This window comes from Hyperolius riggenbachi, chromosome 3 (assembly GCF_040937935.1).
Source record: "Hyperolius riggenbachi isolate aHypRig1 chromosome 3, aHypRig1.pri, whole genome shotgun sequence".
Lineage (NCBI taxonomy): Eukaryota > Metazoa > Chordata > Amphibia > Anura > Hyperoliidae > Hyperolius > Hyperolius riggenbachi.
This window is the reverse complement of record NC_090648.1, coordinates 474,630,556-474,652,351: the sequence shown is the minus strand read 5'-3', so window position 1 is coordinate 474,652,351 and position 21,796 is coordinate 474,630,556. Positions and strand designations below refer to the sequence as shown.

The window sequence follows — 21,796 nt, the reverse complement described above, 5'->3', positions numbered from 1 at the left end:
GCTTGGCTAATGAAAGTGAATGGGCTGGTGCATACCAGATGTTCGTTTTTTTCCCACAAACGCAAACTCCTGTCCTGCAGCTTTTTTATAGATTTCTGAGGCATTTCTGCCTCAATGTTAAAGTATAGGAAAGTGGAAAACCACTCTGAAAAGCGTTAGATCAGAGCGGTTTTCTAGGTGTTTTTGTTACAGAAGCTGTTCAGTTACAGCTTTACTGTATTTGAAATCTGCTACACAAAAACGCTCCAAAAAACGCTAGGCATGTTTAGACAACGCTAGGCATGTTTACAAAACGTCTCTAAACATGCCTAGAATTGCTCTGAAATGTGCTTCAAAAAGCGCTAGCATTTTGCAAATCCGCTAGAGGTTTTTGGTGTGCACTGGGCCTATCTGACGGGACATTGCATTGTGTGTACCAGGCATAATTTTTTTTATCCAAAGATCCTGAACAAGCATGCAGATCAGATGTTTCTGACTAAAGTGTGACCGGATTAGCTGCATGCTTGTTCAAGGTGTGCAGTTCAGACACTACTGATGCCAGAAATAACAGCAATATAGCCAGACAACTAGTTTTGTTAAAAAGAAACTAAATATGGCTGCCTCCATATCCCTGTTACTTAAGGTTCCCTTTGGGTGCCTATGTTTTCGGACACTTCTGAAGCAGCTAGTCATGCTGTGCTGGGACCTCTCTGTTCAAATTAATATACAGAGAGGATGAGAGGAGCACCGTGCAGAGTCTAGTAGCTTATAGCAAGATTACATACTTGACTGTGTAATCTCAGCTTCATTTTCTTGGTGCTTTTCATTTTGGCACAGCACTTTTTGTCTTCAGCAGTAGTTTGTTTTTGGGGATGAGGGGGAAGTGTTTGCTACTGTTCGGCAGGGGCGTTGCTAGCCCCAAAGATCAGTGGCACGTATCCCAAATCTAATCTGAGATGCCCTGGATGTCCCCCAGGCAGAGTCAGGCAGCTGGCGGCAGTACTCATCTCTGGCGGCTTGCTCTCCAGATTCTGCAGACATCTTTTCTGGGCTTCTCCCCTTAGTGTCTGAGAATGAATCAGAAGCTAGAGCTCTTAGCGTCTGCTTCTCGGATGCTAGGGGGAGAATTGCCAGCTAGAGACACCATTGTAGTCCCTTACACACCCCAATGAGTTCTGGGTCACCATGAGCTTGCTGGTTAGTCCTGTGCCTCTGGGCTTGATTCACTAAGACAAATAGCATGCCTTATCAGTGTTAACACAGCTTATCAGAGTAGCATAACAAGCGCTACAAACTTATGCCTGCTAATTTGCAATGACGAGAAATCCACTCGTCCTGCCCTGAACCCCTGCGGGTCCAATCACGTTAAATGACATTATCCCCGCACTTTGATTGGCCCAATAGGCTGTTTGTGAAGTTTCCTGTCAAGGGACAGGCAGCCTATTGGGCCAATCAAAGTGCGGGGATAATGTCCTTTAAAGTGATTGGACCCGCAGGGGCTCAGGGTGGAGCTCTTGTCATTGCCAATTAGCAGGCATAAGTTTGTAGCGCTCGTTATGCTACTCTGATAAGGCACGCTAACTCTGATAAGGCATTCTATTTGTCTTAGTGAATCAAGCCCAATGTCTCCAGACTTGGAGAGTGAATGGAGGAGATAAGTAGTTCCTCCCGCTGTGGAGGGGAGGGGGGGGTTCAGGGGAAGAAACAGTGAGGACACACACAACAATGCATGCTCCCTATGAAGGCTCCACAGCTTTCAGCATGCCACATAGAGGCACCACTGCACCAAGTATTCCCTATAGAGGCACCACAGTACCCAGCATGGCCCAGATTGCATTTTTTTTGTATTAATTGAGAGGGGAGCTTCATTCAACATTTTGCTGAGCAGCCCTACTTAGATTCTGTTAAAGCGGACCCAAACCAAACATTTTTTTAATTCAAAATATTTAGTTGCACCACTCTGACACATACAAAGATAAACAATCCTTCAAGCCTATGAGCATTTCAGTGCATGCTTTTCACCCTTCTCTTTTCATAACTAGGGTTATACAGGTGGCAGCCATTAGCAATTCCTCCTTTGCTGGACACCACCTACTCCACCAGTCTGCCGGATTCTGTCCCGGCAATATGAATGTAAAATATTTTATATTTGTCGTCATGCAGCTGAAAAAAGGTTGCTATTTATTAATATAATTTAGAAAATAGATTTTATTTCTGAAATCTTGTATTTTTAATTTGGGTCCACTTTAAGTTCAAGTAAATTTGTCTCCTCCCATGACCACACCCACATTCTAGTGTGTGGCCACACCCTTTTTATTGGCTGAAGTGCCCAAAAGTGCCATGGATCTCTCAGGATCCTAGCAATGCCCCTGCTGTTCAGTAGTTTTTTTGGGTTTTGTAGATTGGGGAGTAGTTATAGGCACTGGGGGTTGCTTCATCAATAAGCGGTGATATAACCATCCGCGCACAGTGCACGGCAATGATACCTGTACTTACGTGCGGAAGGATCGAGATATATACGCTAGTAACATGACCCGTGGTACTCGAGTAGCGCAACCACTACTACGGTAACGTGCATTACCATAGTAACTGTCACGCTACTGGAGTCCTGCGGGTCACACCGCTAGCGTATCTCGTGGTACTTCCGTGCATAAGTACAGGTAATATTACCATGCACTATGCCTGCACGGCTTATTGATAAATAGGGACGCTCATTCGCATTCCGTGGAAATAAAATTTCCACATTTCCCGAAATCCGCATTCCACGGGAAATACGATATACCGCAACTTGGTAATCTTAGCGGAATTACAGAACTCGAAGCATTGGACCAATCAAAGAATGTAGTAATTTTAGACTAATCACTAGACTGATTTTCCATTTTCTCAATTTTTTTTTTGCATTCTCTGATGCAAAAAAATGACAAATAAAATACTACTAGGAAATCGGAAAAACGGAAATCGGAAAAAAAAACTGAAATTGGCATTGGCGGAAATCTGAATTTTTGTGGAATCGGAAATGGGCATTTCTGACCATCCCTATTGATGAATCGACCCCTGTGTGTAATGTTAAACTTAGAGAGGGAATGATACTTAGCACAACGCAATAGTACTTGGTTTGGAAAGGGGATAGGTTAAATACCAGGGAGTTATGTTAGGGAGACTCACTGCACTCATACTAGAAGTGTGTGTTAGAGATCATATAAGAAATGGCAGAAACAAAGTTTAAGCTCATAGAAACAGCACCACACTGAAGTTATGCAAAAGTAACAAAAATTTTATTCAATATAAATCACTCCACATAGGAATAAAAACCATTAAAACCTAATCAATGCCCCCTGTCATTATTTGAATCACAGAAGAAATTCCAGGGAGTTATGCTAGGATTTGGAATAGAATTATATTCAGCACAGGGGTGGGTACCTTAGATCAAAAGGATGTAACCTTGGTCACCCCCAGAGTCCACCTCAAAAACTTTGGAGACAGAGCCTCCTGTCATGCTTCCCCTACACTTTGGAACTCCCTGCTACATGCAATCAGGACAGCCCTATCCCTGGAAGCATTTAAAGGAATCATCAGGCTAATATAGTGCAAATCTGATTTACTTACCTGGGGCTTTCTCCAGCCCCTCGTAGCTGTATTTCCCACGGCGAGAGCTCCGCTCTTCGCTGCCATCCCGGGCTCCCCGCATGGTGCAGAGGACAACCTCGAGGTCATCCTTACTGCACCTGCGTGAAGCGCCGATGTCAATCAAGCCCACGTTGTCAGCGGCGTACTGCGCAGGCGCAGAACTACTGCACCTCATCGCAACTAATCTCGCATTATTGTGAAACTGGCCTTTAACACCGCTGTTTGACGCAATGGTCTTCATCCTCTCACCCCATTTTGTTTTTCTCTTCTGCTTTTCTTCCGCAGGTTCTTTTTCCGCAGTGGAAATATAGAGCACCCTGAGGATAAGCTGTATAACACCACAGTGGAAATTCTGCCTTTTGATGTAAGTGTTTATGCCAAGTCTGAAAAATGCTCGCCCACATGTAAGAGTCGGTGTGTAGCGGTTGGGTTTTGAGCCCACAGTTGATTTCACCTCTTTAGTTTGCAGTTAAAGGGATGCTTTGTAGTGACATTTAGTAGGATGTAGTAAATTATTCAGGATACCCACTTCCACAGCTAAACCTTACCCTATTCTCATACAGAACGCCCCCTTTTCCCTGCCCTACCCACCCCCTGCCGATGCCTAAGCATAACCACCCCCCCCCTCCGATGCTTAAACCTAGCCACCCTCCCCCAATGCTTATTCCTAACCAATCCCCTGTCGGTGCCTAACCCTAACCACCCCCTGCCGGTGCCTAACCATAACCACCACCCCCTCCGATGCTTAAACCTAGCCACCCTCCCCCAATGCTTATTCCTAACCAATCCCCTGTCGGTGCCTAACCCTAACCACCCCCTGCCGGTGCTTAACCATAACCAACTCCCCCTCTGATGCTTAAACCGAGCCACCCTCCCCCAATGCTTATTCCTAACCAATCCCCTGTCGGTGCCTAACCCTAACCACCCCCTGCCGGTGCCTAACCATAACCACCCCCCCTCCGATGCTTAAACCTAGCCACCCTCCCACCACTGCCTCTTCCTAACCAATCCCCTGTCGGTGCCTAACCCTAACCACCCCCTGCCGGTGCTTAACCATAACCAACTCCCCCTCCGATGCTTAAACCTAGCCACCCTCCCACCACTGCCTCTTCCTAACCAATCCCCTGTCGGTGCCTAACCTTAACCACCCCCCTCTGATGCTTAACCCTAACCAGCCCCCCTACCAGTGCCTAACCTTAACCTCCCCATGTCTAACCCTAAAACCCACACAGGTCTAGCCTTAAATCCCACCCCCCTCCCATTGACCCCTAACCTTAACCGACTCCCTCCCCCCCCCCCCCCACACACACACACACACAAACCCGCTGCTAGAAAAAAAAATGCAAAACATTGGGTGCCGCCCATACAAACATTGTTTATTGCAGGAAATCTTGTTCCAGCACCTGTTATTTATCAGGCGCCTTGGGGCCCAAATGTCCTTGCTATAAAAAATATTTTATTGGTGCCTGTAGCAACACCCAAACTTCCATGTCTCACCGGTGCCCAAATTTCCCGCTTCCCTTCCTGGTACTCTTCCTGATATGCTTGGGGCAGCAGCACTTCCTTGGTTAGAATTGCAGTGTCTGGTCTGCCATTTTGAATGGGAAGGGGCATATCCTGGTCTGCTCGAATGATGGACCTGGCAGTCCGATTAACTGTGTCTATGTGACATCTGAATTCATCCTAGGAAATAAGCAAACCTGAAGCCAAATTATACTTATGAGATAATTAATTGTATGTGTAGTACAGCTAAGAAATAGAACATTATAAGTAGCAAAGAAAAGTCTCATATTGTTTTCCAGTACAGGAAGAGTTAAGAAAGTTCATTTGTTATCTATGCAAAAGAGCTTCTCTGAGGTATTCGACTCAACTTGGGTCAAAGACAGTCCTGTTTTCTGAAGCACAGCAGCTAAGTAACAGTGAGAGACAGCTTGAGATAAGGTTTTATTGCAGGGAAGTTCAAAGGGTTATTAACTCTGCTCTGTTTCATAGCTTAAAATACACAGTGTGGTTTGTAAACTGGAAATTTGTTGGAATGATTCAATGTTAAAAAAAAAAGCTTTATAACTGAGAGACTCTTTTCTTTACTACTAATATTCCGTTTGTTATCCGTACTAAACATAAATTCATTATATCATCAGTTTTCTTTTTTCGATTCATGTTTGCTTTAACTACTTAAGGACCAAGCTAATTGAAATCTACGCCCTGTTTTGATGGGCTCCGGGCTGGCTGGGCGTAGATTTCAATTAGCCGCCGCTGCGCGCATCTGCCGTTTCTGTTGTTCCCCGCCGATCGCGCCGCAGCTCACAGGCTCTGCCTGTCCCTATGACGGCAGAGCCACGTGAGCAGGTCAGGAGCCGCTTTCATTGGCTCCTGGCCTTGTCTATCAATGTAAGCCACTCCCATTGGCTTACATTGATAGACACGGTCAGGAGCCAATGAAAGCGGCCACACTATAAACTGGTGTTAAAGAGAGTCTGAAGCCAATTTAAATACTTGTTTTTACCTGTTATTTAGGTTAAGGAATATGGCCAGTGCTAAAACACCGCATTCCCGCAGCAGAACAAGGGCTTTATACCCCCCAAATCCCTGGGGCAAAAATCGGGCCGTGCTTCCTGATAGAGGCAGAGCTTTGCGCAGTAGCTCTGCCTCTACTTCTGCTTCTACGCTGATTGCCGCCTTTCCCCGCCCCTCTCAGGCTTCTTTTACTGAGAGATGGCGATCCGCGCAGATTGACTGTACTGGAGACAAAGCTACAGCACAAAGCTCTGCCTCCCCGGGTAGCAAAATCCACGACCTGGAAAGTCATGGATTTTTGCCCTGGGATTTCGGGGGTATAAAGCCCTCGTTCTGCTGCGGGAATGCCGCGTTCTAGCACTGGCCATAATCCTTAAAGTCAACCAGAGACGAAGCACCCTCATGTAATTTACCATATATATCAGTGGGAACATTAGAGAAAACACCTACCCTGCTCTCCGTTTGATCCTCACTGCTAAAAGTGTCTGTTATCAGCTGTGATAAGAATCCTGGACTGAGCATTCAGTCTGGCTTTGCAGGGAATACTTATAGCTGACTCATTATAGCAGAGCCACAAGGGGGCAGGCTTGGGCTTGAAAAGACACCAGAGAAGACAGACTCCGCTATAATCATTCCATAGCAAAGCCAGACTGAATGCTCAGTCCGGGATTCTTATCACAGCTGATAACAGAGGTGATAACAGTCAGATTAAACAGAGAACAATGAAACAAAGAGCAGATTAGGTGTTTACTGTCATGTTCCCACTGATTTATAAGGTAAAATACATGAGGGTGCTTTGTCTCTGGTTTTCTTTCACATAAATAACAGGTAAAAACAACTATTTCAATTGGCTTCACACTCTCTTTAAAGAGGAACTGTAGCGAAAATCTTAAAATTTTAAACACATACGAAGTACATTTCTCCCAGAGTAAAATGAGCCATAAATTGCTTTTCTCCCATGTTGCTGTCACTTACAGTAAGTAGTAGAAATCTGACATTACCCACAGATTTTGGACTAGTCCATCTTCTCATGGGGGGTTCTCAGGGTTTTCTTTATTTGTAAAAGCACTTAGTGAATGGCAGTTGCTCTGTCCAACTGCCAAAATAGTGTGCAGTGAGCAGGGAGGCTGGCCAGCATCTTTACTGTATATAAATCTTTTTCAGGGAATGTCTTTATAAAGAATAAAGGCCATGCTGAGAATCCCCTATGGAGAGATGGACTAGCCCAAACCCTGTTGGTAATGTCAGATTTCTACCACCTACTGTAAGTGACAGCAACATAGGAGGAAAGTAATTTATAGCTCATTTTACTCTGGTAGAAATGTACTTCTTATTTGTATGTGTTTTAAATTTTAAGATCTTTGCAACAGTTCCTCTTTAAATCAGCAGTACGCTCCCCCTTATCACAGTGCTGGAAACTGGTGATAAATCTTTTGGGAAAGTTAGTGTTACAGTATGGGTTTTATTGACCATGAATCACATGTAGAGGTAATGGATTTACTGAAGATAATTATTTTTTAGTGAATTACAGTGTATATTCGGAATAAATCATCCAGGTAAGGTAACAAAAATAAGGCGTATATTAGGAAGTAAATCACCATGTATATTACACAATAGTGTATACCGGTACCCAGAATAAGCAACTCTTAGATGAATATTCACCATAACAACGCAGGAAGATGGATCCAGTGATGTCCCTCGACGATGAGCGTTCCCCGATCCATCTTCCTGCTGGCGGATATGTTGCGTCGGCGCAAACGGGAAGTCAAGTGTTCGCAGTACTTTGTATAGCGTCTTCAGTGATTTTGTAGATCCAATCCGCCGTGATGGTTGTTATCACTGCGCATCGCTAAACATTGTTCGCATGATCGTGCGCCTGTACCCACGTTGCCAGAGTGTGGAAATGATCGCTCGTCGCTCAATGTATTGCCAGTCATCAGGAAAATTGTGTAGTGGGTATGGGCTTTTACATAGTTACATAGTTACATAGTTATTTTGGTTGAAAAAATACATACGTCCAACAAGTTCAACCAGTACAAAGTACAACACCAGCCTGCCCCCTCACATATCCCTGTTGATCCAGAGGAAGGCGAAAAAAACCTTACAAGGCATGGTCCAATTAGCCCCAAAAGGGAAAAATTCCTTCCCGACTCCAGGTGGCAATCAGATAAAATCCCTGGGTCAACATCATTAGGCATAACCTAGTAATTGAAGCCATGGATGTCTTTCAACGCAAGGAAAGCATCTAAGCCCCCTTTAAATGCAGGTATAGAGTTTGCCATAACGACTTCCTGTGGCAATGCATTCCACACATAAGTACGCATTACCCATTTTGTTAAATAATTTTTTTTTCCGCGTGCTGTAGCTAGCGCATTGCTAGCTACAGCAGTACTCCACGCCGTCCACGTTCGCATCCACCCTCCCAATCCCCGCCGGCCATACTTATGCGTCCGCGATCCCGCGAGAAGCGTGATTTTCTACCGTCGCTTCTCCCGCCGCCATGGTGATGATCGGACATGACGTCATGGGGCGCTCCGATCCTTCCCATTGCGCAGCCTGGCTGCGCTAGGCGTTTCGGGGGGGGGGGCAGCCCCTTTAGCGGCGGATCGGCAGATGGCGGGGGCGATCGGACAGAACATGTAGCTAGCAAAGTGCTAGCTACATGTTCTGAAAAAAAAAGTGAGTAAAAAGACCCCCCATGGGCTGAGCAATCCTCCTTGGCGTATATGGATGAGCTGAGCTCGTCCAAACCGCCAAGGAGGTTAAAGAACAAGCGACACCCATGCTAACCTAAAAATAAAAAACACATCTATAAGTAGATAAATCTAGTTCTACTTACATAACGGATGTATTGTACTGTCCACGTAACGATTCCTGTGAATTTTATAAAGGAAAAGCAGAAAATCCTATTCTAGGCAGTGGCCATTTTGCCAAGCTAAGGCTGACATCATATCCTCCCTGACTCTTCTTTCCCCCCTCCCTTCTCTTGCTCATTGTGTATTCATTAGCTGCCCTCCTCCCAGAGTCTTCAGACACTCCCACTGAGGTGTATACTAGGAACTGCACTGTCTTATTTTTCCTTTCTCCTCCAATCGCTGAGTCACCTCAGCCTTGCTTGTAAACACAAGTGAGCAGAGGATCATGTTTCAGATAGGCAGCTAGGCAGGGAAATAAATGGAAGAGGAGGAATATTTTAGATAAAAAGAACCCCCAGCATGCAACTGTTTGGAACTGACTACTAAAGGGCCAGTGCTCCTAAAGTATGGGATAACTCCAAATCATAACAGCAGAAAAAGTTTTGAAAGTTTTGAATGCAGGATTAGCATCTTTATCACTTAATACTCTCAGACCAGTTGCTGTTGACATTTGATTTTTATGGTGACAATACAGCTTTAAAGTGATATGAAACTCAGCATTTATTCTTTGATCTAAAATATTCTTTACATCAAAAAAGGTACTACCAGAAAAAACACTGGTATCATAAGAGCATTCAAACAGTTAAACACAGCACTTTCTTCTTTAGTGGGAAGCTTAGTACCTTTGCCCAAATTTGAGGAAGTGATTACAATAGTAGCTGGTAAGATAACAAACAAGGTAATTTAACCACTTGAGGACCCACCCTTTACCCCCCCTTAAGGACCAGCGCTGGTTTGATTGATCTGTGCTGGGTGGGCTCTGCAGCCCCCAGCACAGATCAGGGTGCAGGCAGGGAGATCAGATTGCCCCCCTTTTTTCCCCCCTATGGGGATGATGTGCTGGGGGGGGTCTGATCTCACCTGCCTGCTGTGGGTGGCGGGGGGGGGGCACCTCAAAGCCCCCCTCCGCGGCGAAATCCTCCCCCTCCCTCTCCTACCTGGCCCCCTCCTGGAGATCCGGCTGCACAGGACGCTATCCGTCCTGTGCAGCCAGTGACAGGCTGTCTCCTGTCACATGGCGGCGATCCCCGGCCGCTGATTGGCCGGGGATCGCCGATCTGCCTTACGGCGCTGCTGCGCAGCAGCGCCGTACAAATGTAAACAAAGCGGATTATTTCCGCTTGTGTTTACATCTAGCCTGCGAGCCGCCATCGGCGGCCCGCAGGCTATTCACGGAGCCCCCCGCCGTGATTTGACAGGAAGCAGCCGCTCGTACGAGCGGCTGCTTCCTGATTAATTAGACTGCAGCTGGCGACGCAGTACTGCGTCGCTGGTCCTGCAGCTGCCACTTTGCCGACGCACGTTATGAGTGTGCGGTCGGCAAGTGGTTAAACATTGCTAGCTGTGTCTCAGCTGAATACAATACAAAAGTGTACCCAGGAGAAGACACATTCTCACTGGATACATTGTGATATATAAATACAGCAGCTATGCAATACATGACAATGGCAGCTTTCATTGCAGATGCACTGTACTTTGGAAACTTGTAATTTGTAAAAAGACAAAAATACTTGTGCAAATAAGCAAATATGATAACTGTAAGGGTAATAAACAGTAGGAAAACATGTTTTTAGTTAATGTTATGTCAGAGTTTAGCTTCCTGGCATTCAATTTCCCCAGTATTTCTGTGCAAAAAGTGATCCAATTCATTTTCATAACCTTTTTTTTCCTGTAACGTGCCAAAATGTGTCAAGCAAGGGTCTAGTATATAGTGCAGGAGAGTATTAACGTGTATGCATGTCAATACTGTTCACAGCATGTTTTGTATTGACGTGCATAACCGCCAATACCACTAGGGAGGTAATCCCTCTTTAAAAAGGAACTTAACTGAATAAAGGCAATTAATAAAATTACTTATTTTCTACAATAGTAAATTATTTAGTCAGCGTTTGCCCATTTTAAAATCTTTCCTCTCCCTGAGTTACATTCTGAAATTTATGACAAGTGGCGACATCTTTACTGCTGGCAGGTACATCACTGCAGATTGTTTATTTACTGTGTGTTCCAAAGTCAGTAGAAAGAACACCTGGTCTGGAGGGTGGGGTTATATTTTAATATACAGCTGTAACTAGATACAGGAAGTGTTTCTGGTGCTGTTTTGAGGGACATAATAAGGCTATTTGTGTTCTCAGACACATAATGGTGTCACTAGTGGCTTAGGGGATAATAATGGAGGTACTTACAGTATGTTTTAGGGACAATTGAGGCCAGTTGTAGTTTGGTGGACAGAATAAGGTACTTGTGTTTTACAAAACATAATGGGGGAGATGGATTAAGATGTAACGAGGCACTAGGCAAGGTAGTCGATTTAGTGCCTCTTGTGGTTCTTTTGGAAAGCTGAAGTGGAGAGAGGGCAGAAAAGGTGGACACCCGCTAGACCCCAGGCACATGCCTAGGTTGCCTGGTGGATGATTTTGCTCTGATAGGGCCGCTTGTGATTTGGGGGACATAATTGGGCCACTTGTGTTTTTCAGAACATGATGGGGCCAGTTGTGACTTGGGGGACAGAATGAGATACTTGTGTTTTGAGGGACATATTGGGAGTATCTGTGTTTTGGGAGGCACCAAGGGACCACATGTTATGGAGGACATAATACACATCTTCATGTCTGGCCACACCCACTTTTGCAGTACAAAGGCACAGACTAACCAGCAAGCTCATGGTGACCCAGAACTCATTAGGGTGTGTAAGGGACTACAATGGTCCTAAAAGCCCCCTTACTAAGATGTTAAGAAAAACAAAAGTTTGCTTTCCTAAAACAGAAAGAATTTGCGATAATTCAGGTTGGAGTGAGCTTGAGATGTCTCCCAGAGCAACACTGCTATATATATATATATATATATATATATATATATATATATATATATATATATATATATATATATATATATATATATATATATAGTTAATTTGCATATATTCAGCAGTGTTGCTCTGGGAGACATCTCAAGCTCACTCCAGCCTGAATTATCGCAAATTCTTTCTGTTTTAGGAAAGCAAACTTTTGTTTTTCTTGCATTACAAAGAGGGGTTAGGTTAGGTGCTCCCTATTTGCCCCAGGCCCACCAACATCCAAATACAGCTTTTTGTAATCCATTGCCATCAAGGCTGGTTAGCTAAAACTGTTGGTTGATACCACAGTCACATTTGTGGCCTCTTCAGATTTACTTTGTGTCTGTGGTCACCGTTGTGTGTTATGGAGTGGATTGCCTGATAATAGTGTTGGGGCTCTATGATAGTGATGACCATGCAAAATCGTAATGCAAAATTTTGGGAATAATTTTGTCTGTAATCGTAATAATTCGTAATTTTGCATACATTTCTTGTAATTTTATAGCAACTTTATAGCAAAGCCCCCATATGTGCCATTGCCACTAAAATTGCTACATATGTTAAGGAGAATAGTGTGTACACGTAAAAAAAAATATATTTTTTTTCAAAATTTGTAGTTTTTGAGAAAATCGATTTTAACCACTTCGGGACCACAGTCTTTTCGCCCCTTAAGGACCAGAGCCTTTTTCTCCATTCAGACCACTGCAGCTTTCACGGTTTATTGCTCGGTCATACAACCTACCACCTAAATGAATTTTACCTCCTTTTCTTGTCACTAATACAGCTTTCTTTTGATGCTATTTGATTGCTGCTGCGAGTTTTACTTTTTATTATATTCATCAAAAAAGACATGAATTTTGTCAAAAAAATGACTTTTTTAACTTTCTGTGCTGACATTTTTCAAATAAAGTAAAATTTCCTATACATTTGAGCGCGAAAGTTATTCTGCTACATGTCTTTGATAAAAAAAAAAACATTCAGTGTATATTTATTGGATTGGGTAAAAGTTATAGCGTTTACAAACTATGGTGCCAAAAGTGAATTTTCCCATTTTCAAGCATCTCTGACTTTTCTGCGCACCTGTCATGTTTCATGAGGGGCTAAAATTCCAGGATAGTACAAATACCCCCCAAATGACCCCATTTTGGAAAGAAGACATCCCAAAGTATTCAGTGAGAGGCATGGTGAGTTCATAGAAGATTTTATTTTTTGTCACAAGTTAGCGGAAAATGACAGTTTGTGACAAAAAAAAAAAAAAAAAAAAAAAAGTTTCCATTTCTTCTAACTTGCGACAAAAAAAAATGAAATCTGCCACGGACTCACTATGCTCCTCTCTGAATACCTTGAAGTGTCTACTTTCCAGAATGGGGTCATTTGTGGGGTGTGTTTACTGTCCTGGCATTTGGGGGGTGCCTAATTGTAAGCACCCCTGTAAAGCCTAAAGATGCTCATTGGACTTTGGGCCCCTTAGCGCAGTTAGGCCGCAAAAAAGTGCCACACATGTGGTATTGCCGTACTCAGGAAAAGTAGTATAATGTGTTTTGGGGTGTATTTTTACACATACACATGCTGGGTGGGAGAAATATCTCCGTAAATGACAATTTTTTTATTTTTTTTACACACAATTGTCTATTTATAGAGATATTTCTCCCACTCAGCATGGGTATGTGGAAAAATACACCCCAAAACACATTATACTACTTCTCCTGAGTACGGCGATACCACATGTGTGGCACTTTTTTGCACCCTAACTGCGCTAAGGGGCCCAAAGTCCAATGAGTACCTTTAGGATTTCACAGGTCATTTTGAGAAATTTCGTTTCAAGACTACTCCTCACGGTTTAGGGCCCCTAAAATGCCAGGACAGTATAGGAACCCCACAAATTACCCCATTTTAGAAAGAAGACACCCCAAGGTATTCCGTTAGATGTATGGTGAGTTCATAGAAGATTTTTTTTTTTTGTCACAAGTTAGCGGAAATTGATTTTAATTGTTTTTTTTCACAAAGTGTCATTTTCCGCTAACTTGTGACAAAAAATAAAATCTTCTATGAACTCGCCATTCTCCTAACGGAATACCTTGGGGTGTCTTCTTTCTAAAATGGAGTCATTTGTGGGGTTCCTATACTGCCCTGGCATTTTAGGGGCCCTAAACCGTGAGGAGTAGTCTTGAAACCAAATGTGGCAAAATGACCTGTGAAATCCTAAAGGTACTCATTGGACTTTGGGCCCCTTAGCGCACTTAGGGTGCAAAAAAGTGCCACACATGTGGTACCGCCGTACTCAGGAGAAGTAGTATAATGTGTTTTGGGGTGTATTTTTACACATACCCATGCTGGGTGGGAGAAATATCTCTGTAAATGACAATTATTTGATTTTTTTTACACACAATTGTCCATTTACAGAGAGATTTCTCCCACCCAGCATGGGTATGTATAAAAATACACCCCAAAACACATTATACTACTTCTTCTGAGTACGGCGATACCACATGTGTGACACTTTTTTGCAACCTAGGTGCGCTAAGGGGCCTAACGTCCTATTCACAGGTCATTTTGAGGCATTTGGATTCTAGACTACTCCTCACGGTTTAGGGCCCCTAAAATGCCAGGGCAGTATAGGAACCCCACAAGTGACCCCATTTTAGAAAGAAGACACCCCAAGGTATTCTGTTAGGAGTATGGTGAGTTCATAGAAGATTTTTTTTTTGTCACAAGTTAGCGGAAAATGACACTTTGTGAAAAAAAAAACAATACATATCAATTTCCGCTAACTTGTGACAAAAAATAAAATCTTCTATGAACTCATCATACACCTAAAAGAATACCTTGGGGTGTCTTCTTTCTAAAATGGGGTCACTTGTGGGGTTCCTATACTGCCCTGGCATTTTAGGGGCCCTAAACCGTGAGGAGTAGTCTTGAACCCAAATGTCTCAAAATGACCTGTGAAATCCTAAAGGTACTCATTGGACTTTGGGCCCCTTAGCACAGTTAGGCTGCAAAAAAGTGTCACACATGTGGTATCGCCGTACTCAGAAGAAGTAGTATAATGTGTTTTGTGGTGTATTTTTACATATAACCATGCTGGGTGGGAGAAATATCTCTGTAAATGACACATTTTTTTATTTGTTTTACACACAATTGTCCATTTACAGAGAGATTTCTCCCACCCAGCATGGGTATGTGTAAAAATACACCACAAAACACATTATACTACTTCTCCTGAGTATGGCGATACCACATGTGTGACACTTTTTTGCAGCCTAGGTGCGCTAAGGGGCCCAACGTCCTATTCACAGGTCATTTTGAGGCATTTGTTTTCTAGACTACTCCTCACGGTTTAGGGCCCCTAAAATGCCAGGGCAGTATAGGAACCCCACAAGTGACCCCATTTTAGAAAGAAGACACCCCAAGGTATTCCGTTAGGGGTATGGTGAGTTCATAGAAGATTTTATTTTTTCTCACAAGTTAGTGAAAAATGACACTTTGTGAAAAAAACAATAACAATCCAATTTCCGCTAACTTTTGACAAAAAATAAAATATTCTATGAACTCATCATACACCTAACAGAATACCTTGGGGTGTCTTCTTTCTAAAATGGGGTCACTTGTGGGGTTCCTATACTGCCCTGGCATTTTACGGGCCCAAAACTGTGAGTAGTCTGGAAACCAAATTTCTCAAAATGACTGTTCAGGGGTATAAGCATCTGCAAATTTTGATGACAGGTGGTCTATGAGGGGGCAAATTTTGTGGAATCGGTCATAAGCAGGGTGGCCTCTTAGATGACAGGATGTATTGGGCCTGATCTGATGGATAGGAGTGCTAGGGGGGTGACAGGAGGTGATTGATGGGTGTCTCAGGGGGCGGTTAGAGGGGAAAATAGATGCAATCAATGCACTGGGGAGGTGATCGGAAGGGGGTCTGAGGGGGATCTGAGGGTTTGGCCGAGTGATCAGGAGCCCACACGGGGCAAATTAGGGCCTGATCTGATGGGTAGGTGTGCTAGGGGGTGACAGGAGGTGATTGATGGGTGTCTCAAGGTGTGATTAGAGGGGGGAAATAGATGCAAGCAATGCACTGGCGAGGTGATCAGGGCTGGGGTCTGAGGGCGTTCTGAGGTGTGGGCGGGTGATTGGGTGCCCGCAAGGGGCAGATTAGGGTCTAATCTGATGGGTAACAGTGACAGGTGGTGATGGGGGTGATTGATGGGTAATTAGTGGGTGTTTAGAGGAGAGAATAGATGTAAACAATGGATTTGGGAGGTGATCTGATGTCGGATCTGCGGGCGATCTATTGGTGTGGGTGGGTGATCAGATTGCCCGCAAGGGGCAGGTTAGGGGCTGATTGATGGGTGGCAGTGACAGGGGGTGATTGATGGGTGGCAGTGACAGGGGGTGATTGATGGGTGATTGACAGGTAATCAGTGGGTTATTACAGGGGAGAACAGATGTAAATATTGCACGGGCGAATTGATAAGGGGGGGGGGGTCTGAGGGCAATCTGAGCGTGTGGGCAGGTGATTGGGTGCCCGCAAGGGGCAGATTAGGGTCTAATCTGATGGGTAACAGTGACAGGTGGTGATAGGGGGTGATTGATGGGTAATTAGTGGGTGTTTAGAGGAGAGAATAGATGTAAACAATGGATTTGGGAGGTGATCTGATGTCGGATCTGCGGGCGATCTATTGGTGTGGGTGGGTGATCAGATTGCCCGCAAGGGGCAGGTTAGGGGCTGATTGATGGGTGGCAGTGACAGGGGGTGATTGATGGGTGGCAGTGACAGGGGGTGATTGATGGGTGATTGACAGGTAATCAGTGGGTTATTACAGGGGAGAACAGATGTAAATATTGCACGGGCGAATTGATAAGGGGGGGGGGGTCTGAGGGCAATCTGAGCGTGTGGGCAGGTGATTGGGTGCCCGCAAGGGGCAGATTAGGGTCTAATCTGATGGGTAACAGTGACAGGTGGTGATGGGGGTTATTGATGGGTAATTAGTGGGTGTTTAGAGGAGAGAATAGATGTAAACAATGGATTTGGGAGGTGATCTGATGTCGGATCTGCGGGCGATCTATTGGTGTGGGGGGGTGATCAGATTGCCCGCAAGGGGCAGATCAGGGGCTGATTGATGGGTGGCAGTGACAGGGGGTGATTGACGGGTGATTGACAGGTGATTGACAGGTGATTGACAGGTGATTGACAGGTGATCAGGGGGGATAGATGCATACAGTACACGGGGGGGGGGGTCTGGGGGGGGGTCTGGGGAGAATCTGAGGGGTGGGGGGGTGATCAGGAGGGAGTAGGGGGCAGATTAGGGACTTAAAAAAAAAATAGCGTTGACAGATAGTGACAGGGAGTGATTGATGGGTGATTAGGGGGGTGACTGGGTGCAAACAGTGGTCTGGGGGGTGGGCAGGGGGGGGTCTGAGGGGTGCTGTGGGCGATCAGGGGGCAGGGGGGGGGAAATCAGTGTGCTTGGGTGCAGACTAGGGTGGCTGCAGCCTGCCCTGGTGGTCCCTCGGACACTGGGACCACCAGGGCAGGAGGCAGCCAGTATAATAGGCTTTGTATACATTACAAAGCCTATTATACACTGTTGCAGCGGCGATCCGGATGCCAGTAACCCGCCGGCGCTTCCGAACGGCCGGCGGGTTACGGCGAACGGGGGGCGGAGCCAGTCCCCGGCGGCTGATCGCGTCACGAATGACGCGATCGCCGCATAGCCACTCCCGCAGCCGCCCCCGCCGATGGGCGTATTGCGGTCGTTTGGGACCGGTCTTTGCCGCCGCCCATCGGCTGGGGGCGGTCGTTAAGTGGTTAAAAATGCACAGAAATATGGTTTTTAAACAGTTATTTTCTGAGTCTTTGGGCATTTTAAAATCAGTTTTTTCAAAAATTAAAAGGTCTTTTTGAAAAAAAATAAAAACGTTGTCTTGTACAAACTATTCTCCCCAACAAATGTTGCAATTTTGGTGACAATTGCATGTATGGGGGCTTTTGCTGTTCACCACTAAATTCGGCACGCAAAAACTACGCAAAAATGACCGCAAAATTATGAATGGCTTTACGAAATCAAATGAATTTACAAATCGTACTTGCGTATAGGCGTAATTGCAAAAATGTACGTGAAATTTTGCATAATAGTCATTAGCCGATTACGATCCTCCCTACTCTATAATAAACCATTAGGCAGTTGCTAGAAGAGCCATGCGCCCCGCAGGTATGGACTGGGATAAATCGCTTGTTTGCAGCCACAGGAAACTCCATAATGTGTATAAATCACTTGTAAAGGCTGATATAGTAACACCTAGGTGGATAAATCACCGGGGGAGCCAGCAGTGATCATATATTGTTGATATATATATATGGGGGTTAAGAATCCACTGCACATCGGTGCCTGCAGCAAGCTCAGTCGGAGGCACGGATGGCTCTCAATAAAACATACGCCAATATTTTTGTTTGCCGTAATTTCAATTGTAAATCTCTCGGAGGTGAGGAAATGAATTGTCTGTCACTGAGGTTTACATGGCTGTATTTTCAAGTTAACGGCTTCCTTCCCTGCGCCGGGGACATAAAAAGCAGAGCCATAAAAAAATACACAAAGATATATCTTGTTTTGAAGCGGACTGGACTTATCTGAAGATCTGTAATATACAGAAAAATTGGCCTTTGTATTGCCTCTCAGAAGCTTTCTTCTCCCCTGTTTTATCAACCTTGAGGATTGCAGTCATGCTGCAGGAGACGTTTGTAGACGGGACAGCACTGCCTCCTACTGGATGCTCAGGGTGTGCAGCATATATAAAGGCACAAAGAGACATCTCTATAGAACAGTTACAAATTACCGGTACTATTGTGCTTACCATGCAGGGCCTGTGCTAGACAGTTTGCTGCCTGAGGCAAACTTATGAGGAACCCCCCCGAATTGGAATGATCGCACAGCACCAGGCAATTTGCACTGCACGTTATAGCTGCGGTGAGCCCCCCATAAAACATCCTAAGTATAGGTAGGTAGCCAGGTATAGGTTTCCCCAGTTTTGTAGCTAGGTACAGTTGACTCCAGTATAGGTTGGCCAGATACAGTTGCCCCCAGTATAGGTTGGCCAGTTACTCTCTTCACTTCCTGTTTCTGCCTGGTGCAGCCCCCAGACTTTTGCCGCCTGAGGAAGTCACCTCACTTGGCATCATGAGTGGACCGGGCCTGTCCCCATTGATGCGCCAAACGTCAGAGTGGTCAGTGATAGTGGAAACAAAAGGACACCGGGAGCCCGTTTTGCGTAATATCGCCTGGTGGTGAATGCAGGATAATAAGTAGAAAATGTACTCACTAGTGTGGGTTGCTCCAGGAGACAACCACTTGTATGGGTATTTGGGGCAGTACGGTCCCCACTCAGCCTTTGGAAAGGAGTACTGGTTGCTGCTCCTAAAAGGTTCACACTACAGCCAGGTTGTTGGGATGTGTTCCCTACGGTAACGAAGGTAAACTTAATGTGATAGCAGCAGGCGCCCAAAAAATAACAGTATGACTGTTCTTATTTTTGTGCTTATATTGATTTCTTGGATGCAAAGTCTTATATTGTGACTTTTTCTTTTTCCTTACTGTATCAGAGTCTCCAGTCTGACAAGGAAGCTTTACATGAGGGCCGAGCGAAGCCTTCGAAATACCACCGAACGCCAGATGGATACTTTCAGATAGGTGAGAAGGTGGACAGCTCTAGTGTGACATGAGATGTGTGATGTTTGACTGCAGCTTTAGTGTATTTTATATTAACAAGACACATAACATTTACATAGTGCTTTTCCCTTGGTGGACTCCTAGCACTTTGTGGCTTCAACCACTTGGGCACCCCAAATGGTTGAAACCACAAAGTGCTATGAGTCCACCAAGGGCGACCAGGACCATGAGGGAGGCTTTCCCGATGACTTCTTTAAACTGTTTTACACCTGCATAGCGTACTAGTAAGGCCGTTGATGTGGGAATTGAGACTTTGAGCAGGGTTTGAAGCTTAGCTCAAGCCAGTACGTAAAACAGTGAGGAGTCTTTGGGCAAAGCTCCCTAATGATCCTGGTCACCCATGGAGCATGCTGTAAGTGATTGCAGTCTTGGAGCGCTTTGAGTTTGCCAGGAGAAAAGCGCAAAATAAATGTTATGTGTCTTGTCTCTTACATACAAGCTAGACCTGGGATTCGAACCCTGCTCAAAGGCTCAAACCCTACATCAAAGCCAACAGCCTTAAAGAGTAACTCCAGTGAAAATATTCTAATAAAAAAGTGTTTTTATTTTTACAATAATTATGTAGAAATGATTTAGTCAGTATTTGCTCATTGTAAAATCTTTCCTCTCCCGGATTTACATTCTGACATTTATCACATGGTGACATTTTTACTGCTGGCAGGTGATGTCACTGGAAGGAGGTGCTGCTTGCTTTTTTGGCAGTTGGAAACAGCTGTTATTTCCCAGAATGCAACAAGGCTCCCACAGTGTGATGTTAGCACCATGGTCATGACATCACACTGTGGGAGGGGTTTCACCACAATATCAGCCATACAGAGCACCCTGATGATCCGTTTGTGAAAAGGAAAAGATTTCTCATGGGAAAGGGGGTATCACCTACTGATTGGGATGAAGTTCAATCCTTGGTCTTGGTTTCTGTTTAACCAGTAGGCCATACAGCTGATATTAAATAATGCCCATCGGATGTAATTTCCTAATCTAACAAAATGAATAACTAGGCATAAGCTTCCAAATTCTGAAACCTTCAGAACAGAACCAGAACCTTTGCATATGAGGGTCATGGTGGGAGGGGGTCACATTCCATCTCTCCGATACTTTCTCCTTTTCAGCCAGAGGGAAGGACTATCGGAGTGATGGAACGAGACATGGAGTGCAAGATTGAGTTAACCTCCCTCCTGCTGTGACCAGCATATGTAAAGCTTCTGATTCCCCACTGAAGCATTCAGCACCAGTGGCGTAGCGAAGGAGCTATGGGCCCCGGTGCAAGTTTTACATTGGGCCCCCCCAAGCACTCTATACATAACATGTGATACGACGCACCAAAACCTGCCAATGGCAACTACAGTGTCAGAGGTGCAAGAAGGGGATGGGGAGCAGCTTGTTAATGATTACCACTATTCAAAGTATCTATAGAAGTGATTATTATGAGCACAGGACCGATAGAGGGGTAATACTGTAGTTGAGGGAGGGCCCTTTAAGGCCCCTCTGGCCCAAGGGCCCCGATGCGGTTGCTACCTCTGCACCCCTTATTGCTACGACCCTGTTCAGCACAGCGTTTCACATTCGGAAGCTCTAGAAATATATTTCCAATAACTGTAAATGCAAGCTAGAAGTAGTCATAATCATGGCCGAAAGCAGCAGCCAAATAATTTTTATAGTCTCAAATCCAACAGAGCACATGAGCAGATGGTGGGGTAGCTAGAGACATCACTTTTTATAGGTTGGGACATTATGGTTGTTTCCAGCATTTAGTGTAACTTTCATCTCAATAGCTCCATTAGAAATATGTTTGCTAAGTACAAAAATTTGATGTGTTCAAAAATTACAGGGGTCGCCTGGAACAGCTATTTTCAATCAATTAATTAAGGAAACAATTTACGTTAGATATACTGGCCCTTAAAGAGGAACTCCAGCCTAAACAAACATACTGTCATTAAGTTACCTTACATTAGTTATGTTATTTAAAATAGATAGGTAATATAATCTCTTATACACCCTGTTTTAAAAGAACAGGCAAATGTTTGATTTCATGATGGCAGCCATCTTTTTGGTTGAAAGGAGGTGACAGGGAGCATGAGACGCAGTTCCAACTGTCCTGTGTGCTGATCACCCCTCCCAGTTGCTAGGCAACGTGAATAACAACATAGGAAATCCCATCATGGTTTGCACAGCATCAGGGAAAAAAAGCCCGGGCAGTTTTC

The 21,796-nt window shown here is 44.6% G+C and overlaps 1 protein-coding gene across 2 annotated transcripts in view; it reads left to right on the top strand.

Annotated features, from left to right (window-relative positions):
* The window catches only part of MGAT4B (alpha-1,3-mannosyl-glycoprotein 4-beta-N-acetylglucosaminyltransferase B), an 802,706-nt gene that overhangs the window by 758,273 nt on the left and 22,637 nt on the right, over window positions 1–21,796 (top strand). For both annotated transcript variants that reach the window (XM_068278091.1, XM_068278092.1), the window contains 2 exons: window positions 3,892–3,970; window positions 19,469–19,556. In XM_068278091.1, coding sequence (XP_068134192.1) covers window positions 3,892–3,970; window positions 19,469–19,556 — 167 coding nt within the window. The remainder of the gene's footprint in view (window positions 1–3,891; window positions 3,971–19,468; window positions 19,557–21,796) is intronic.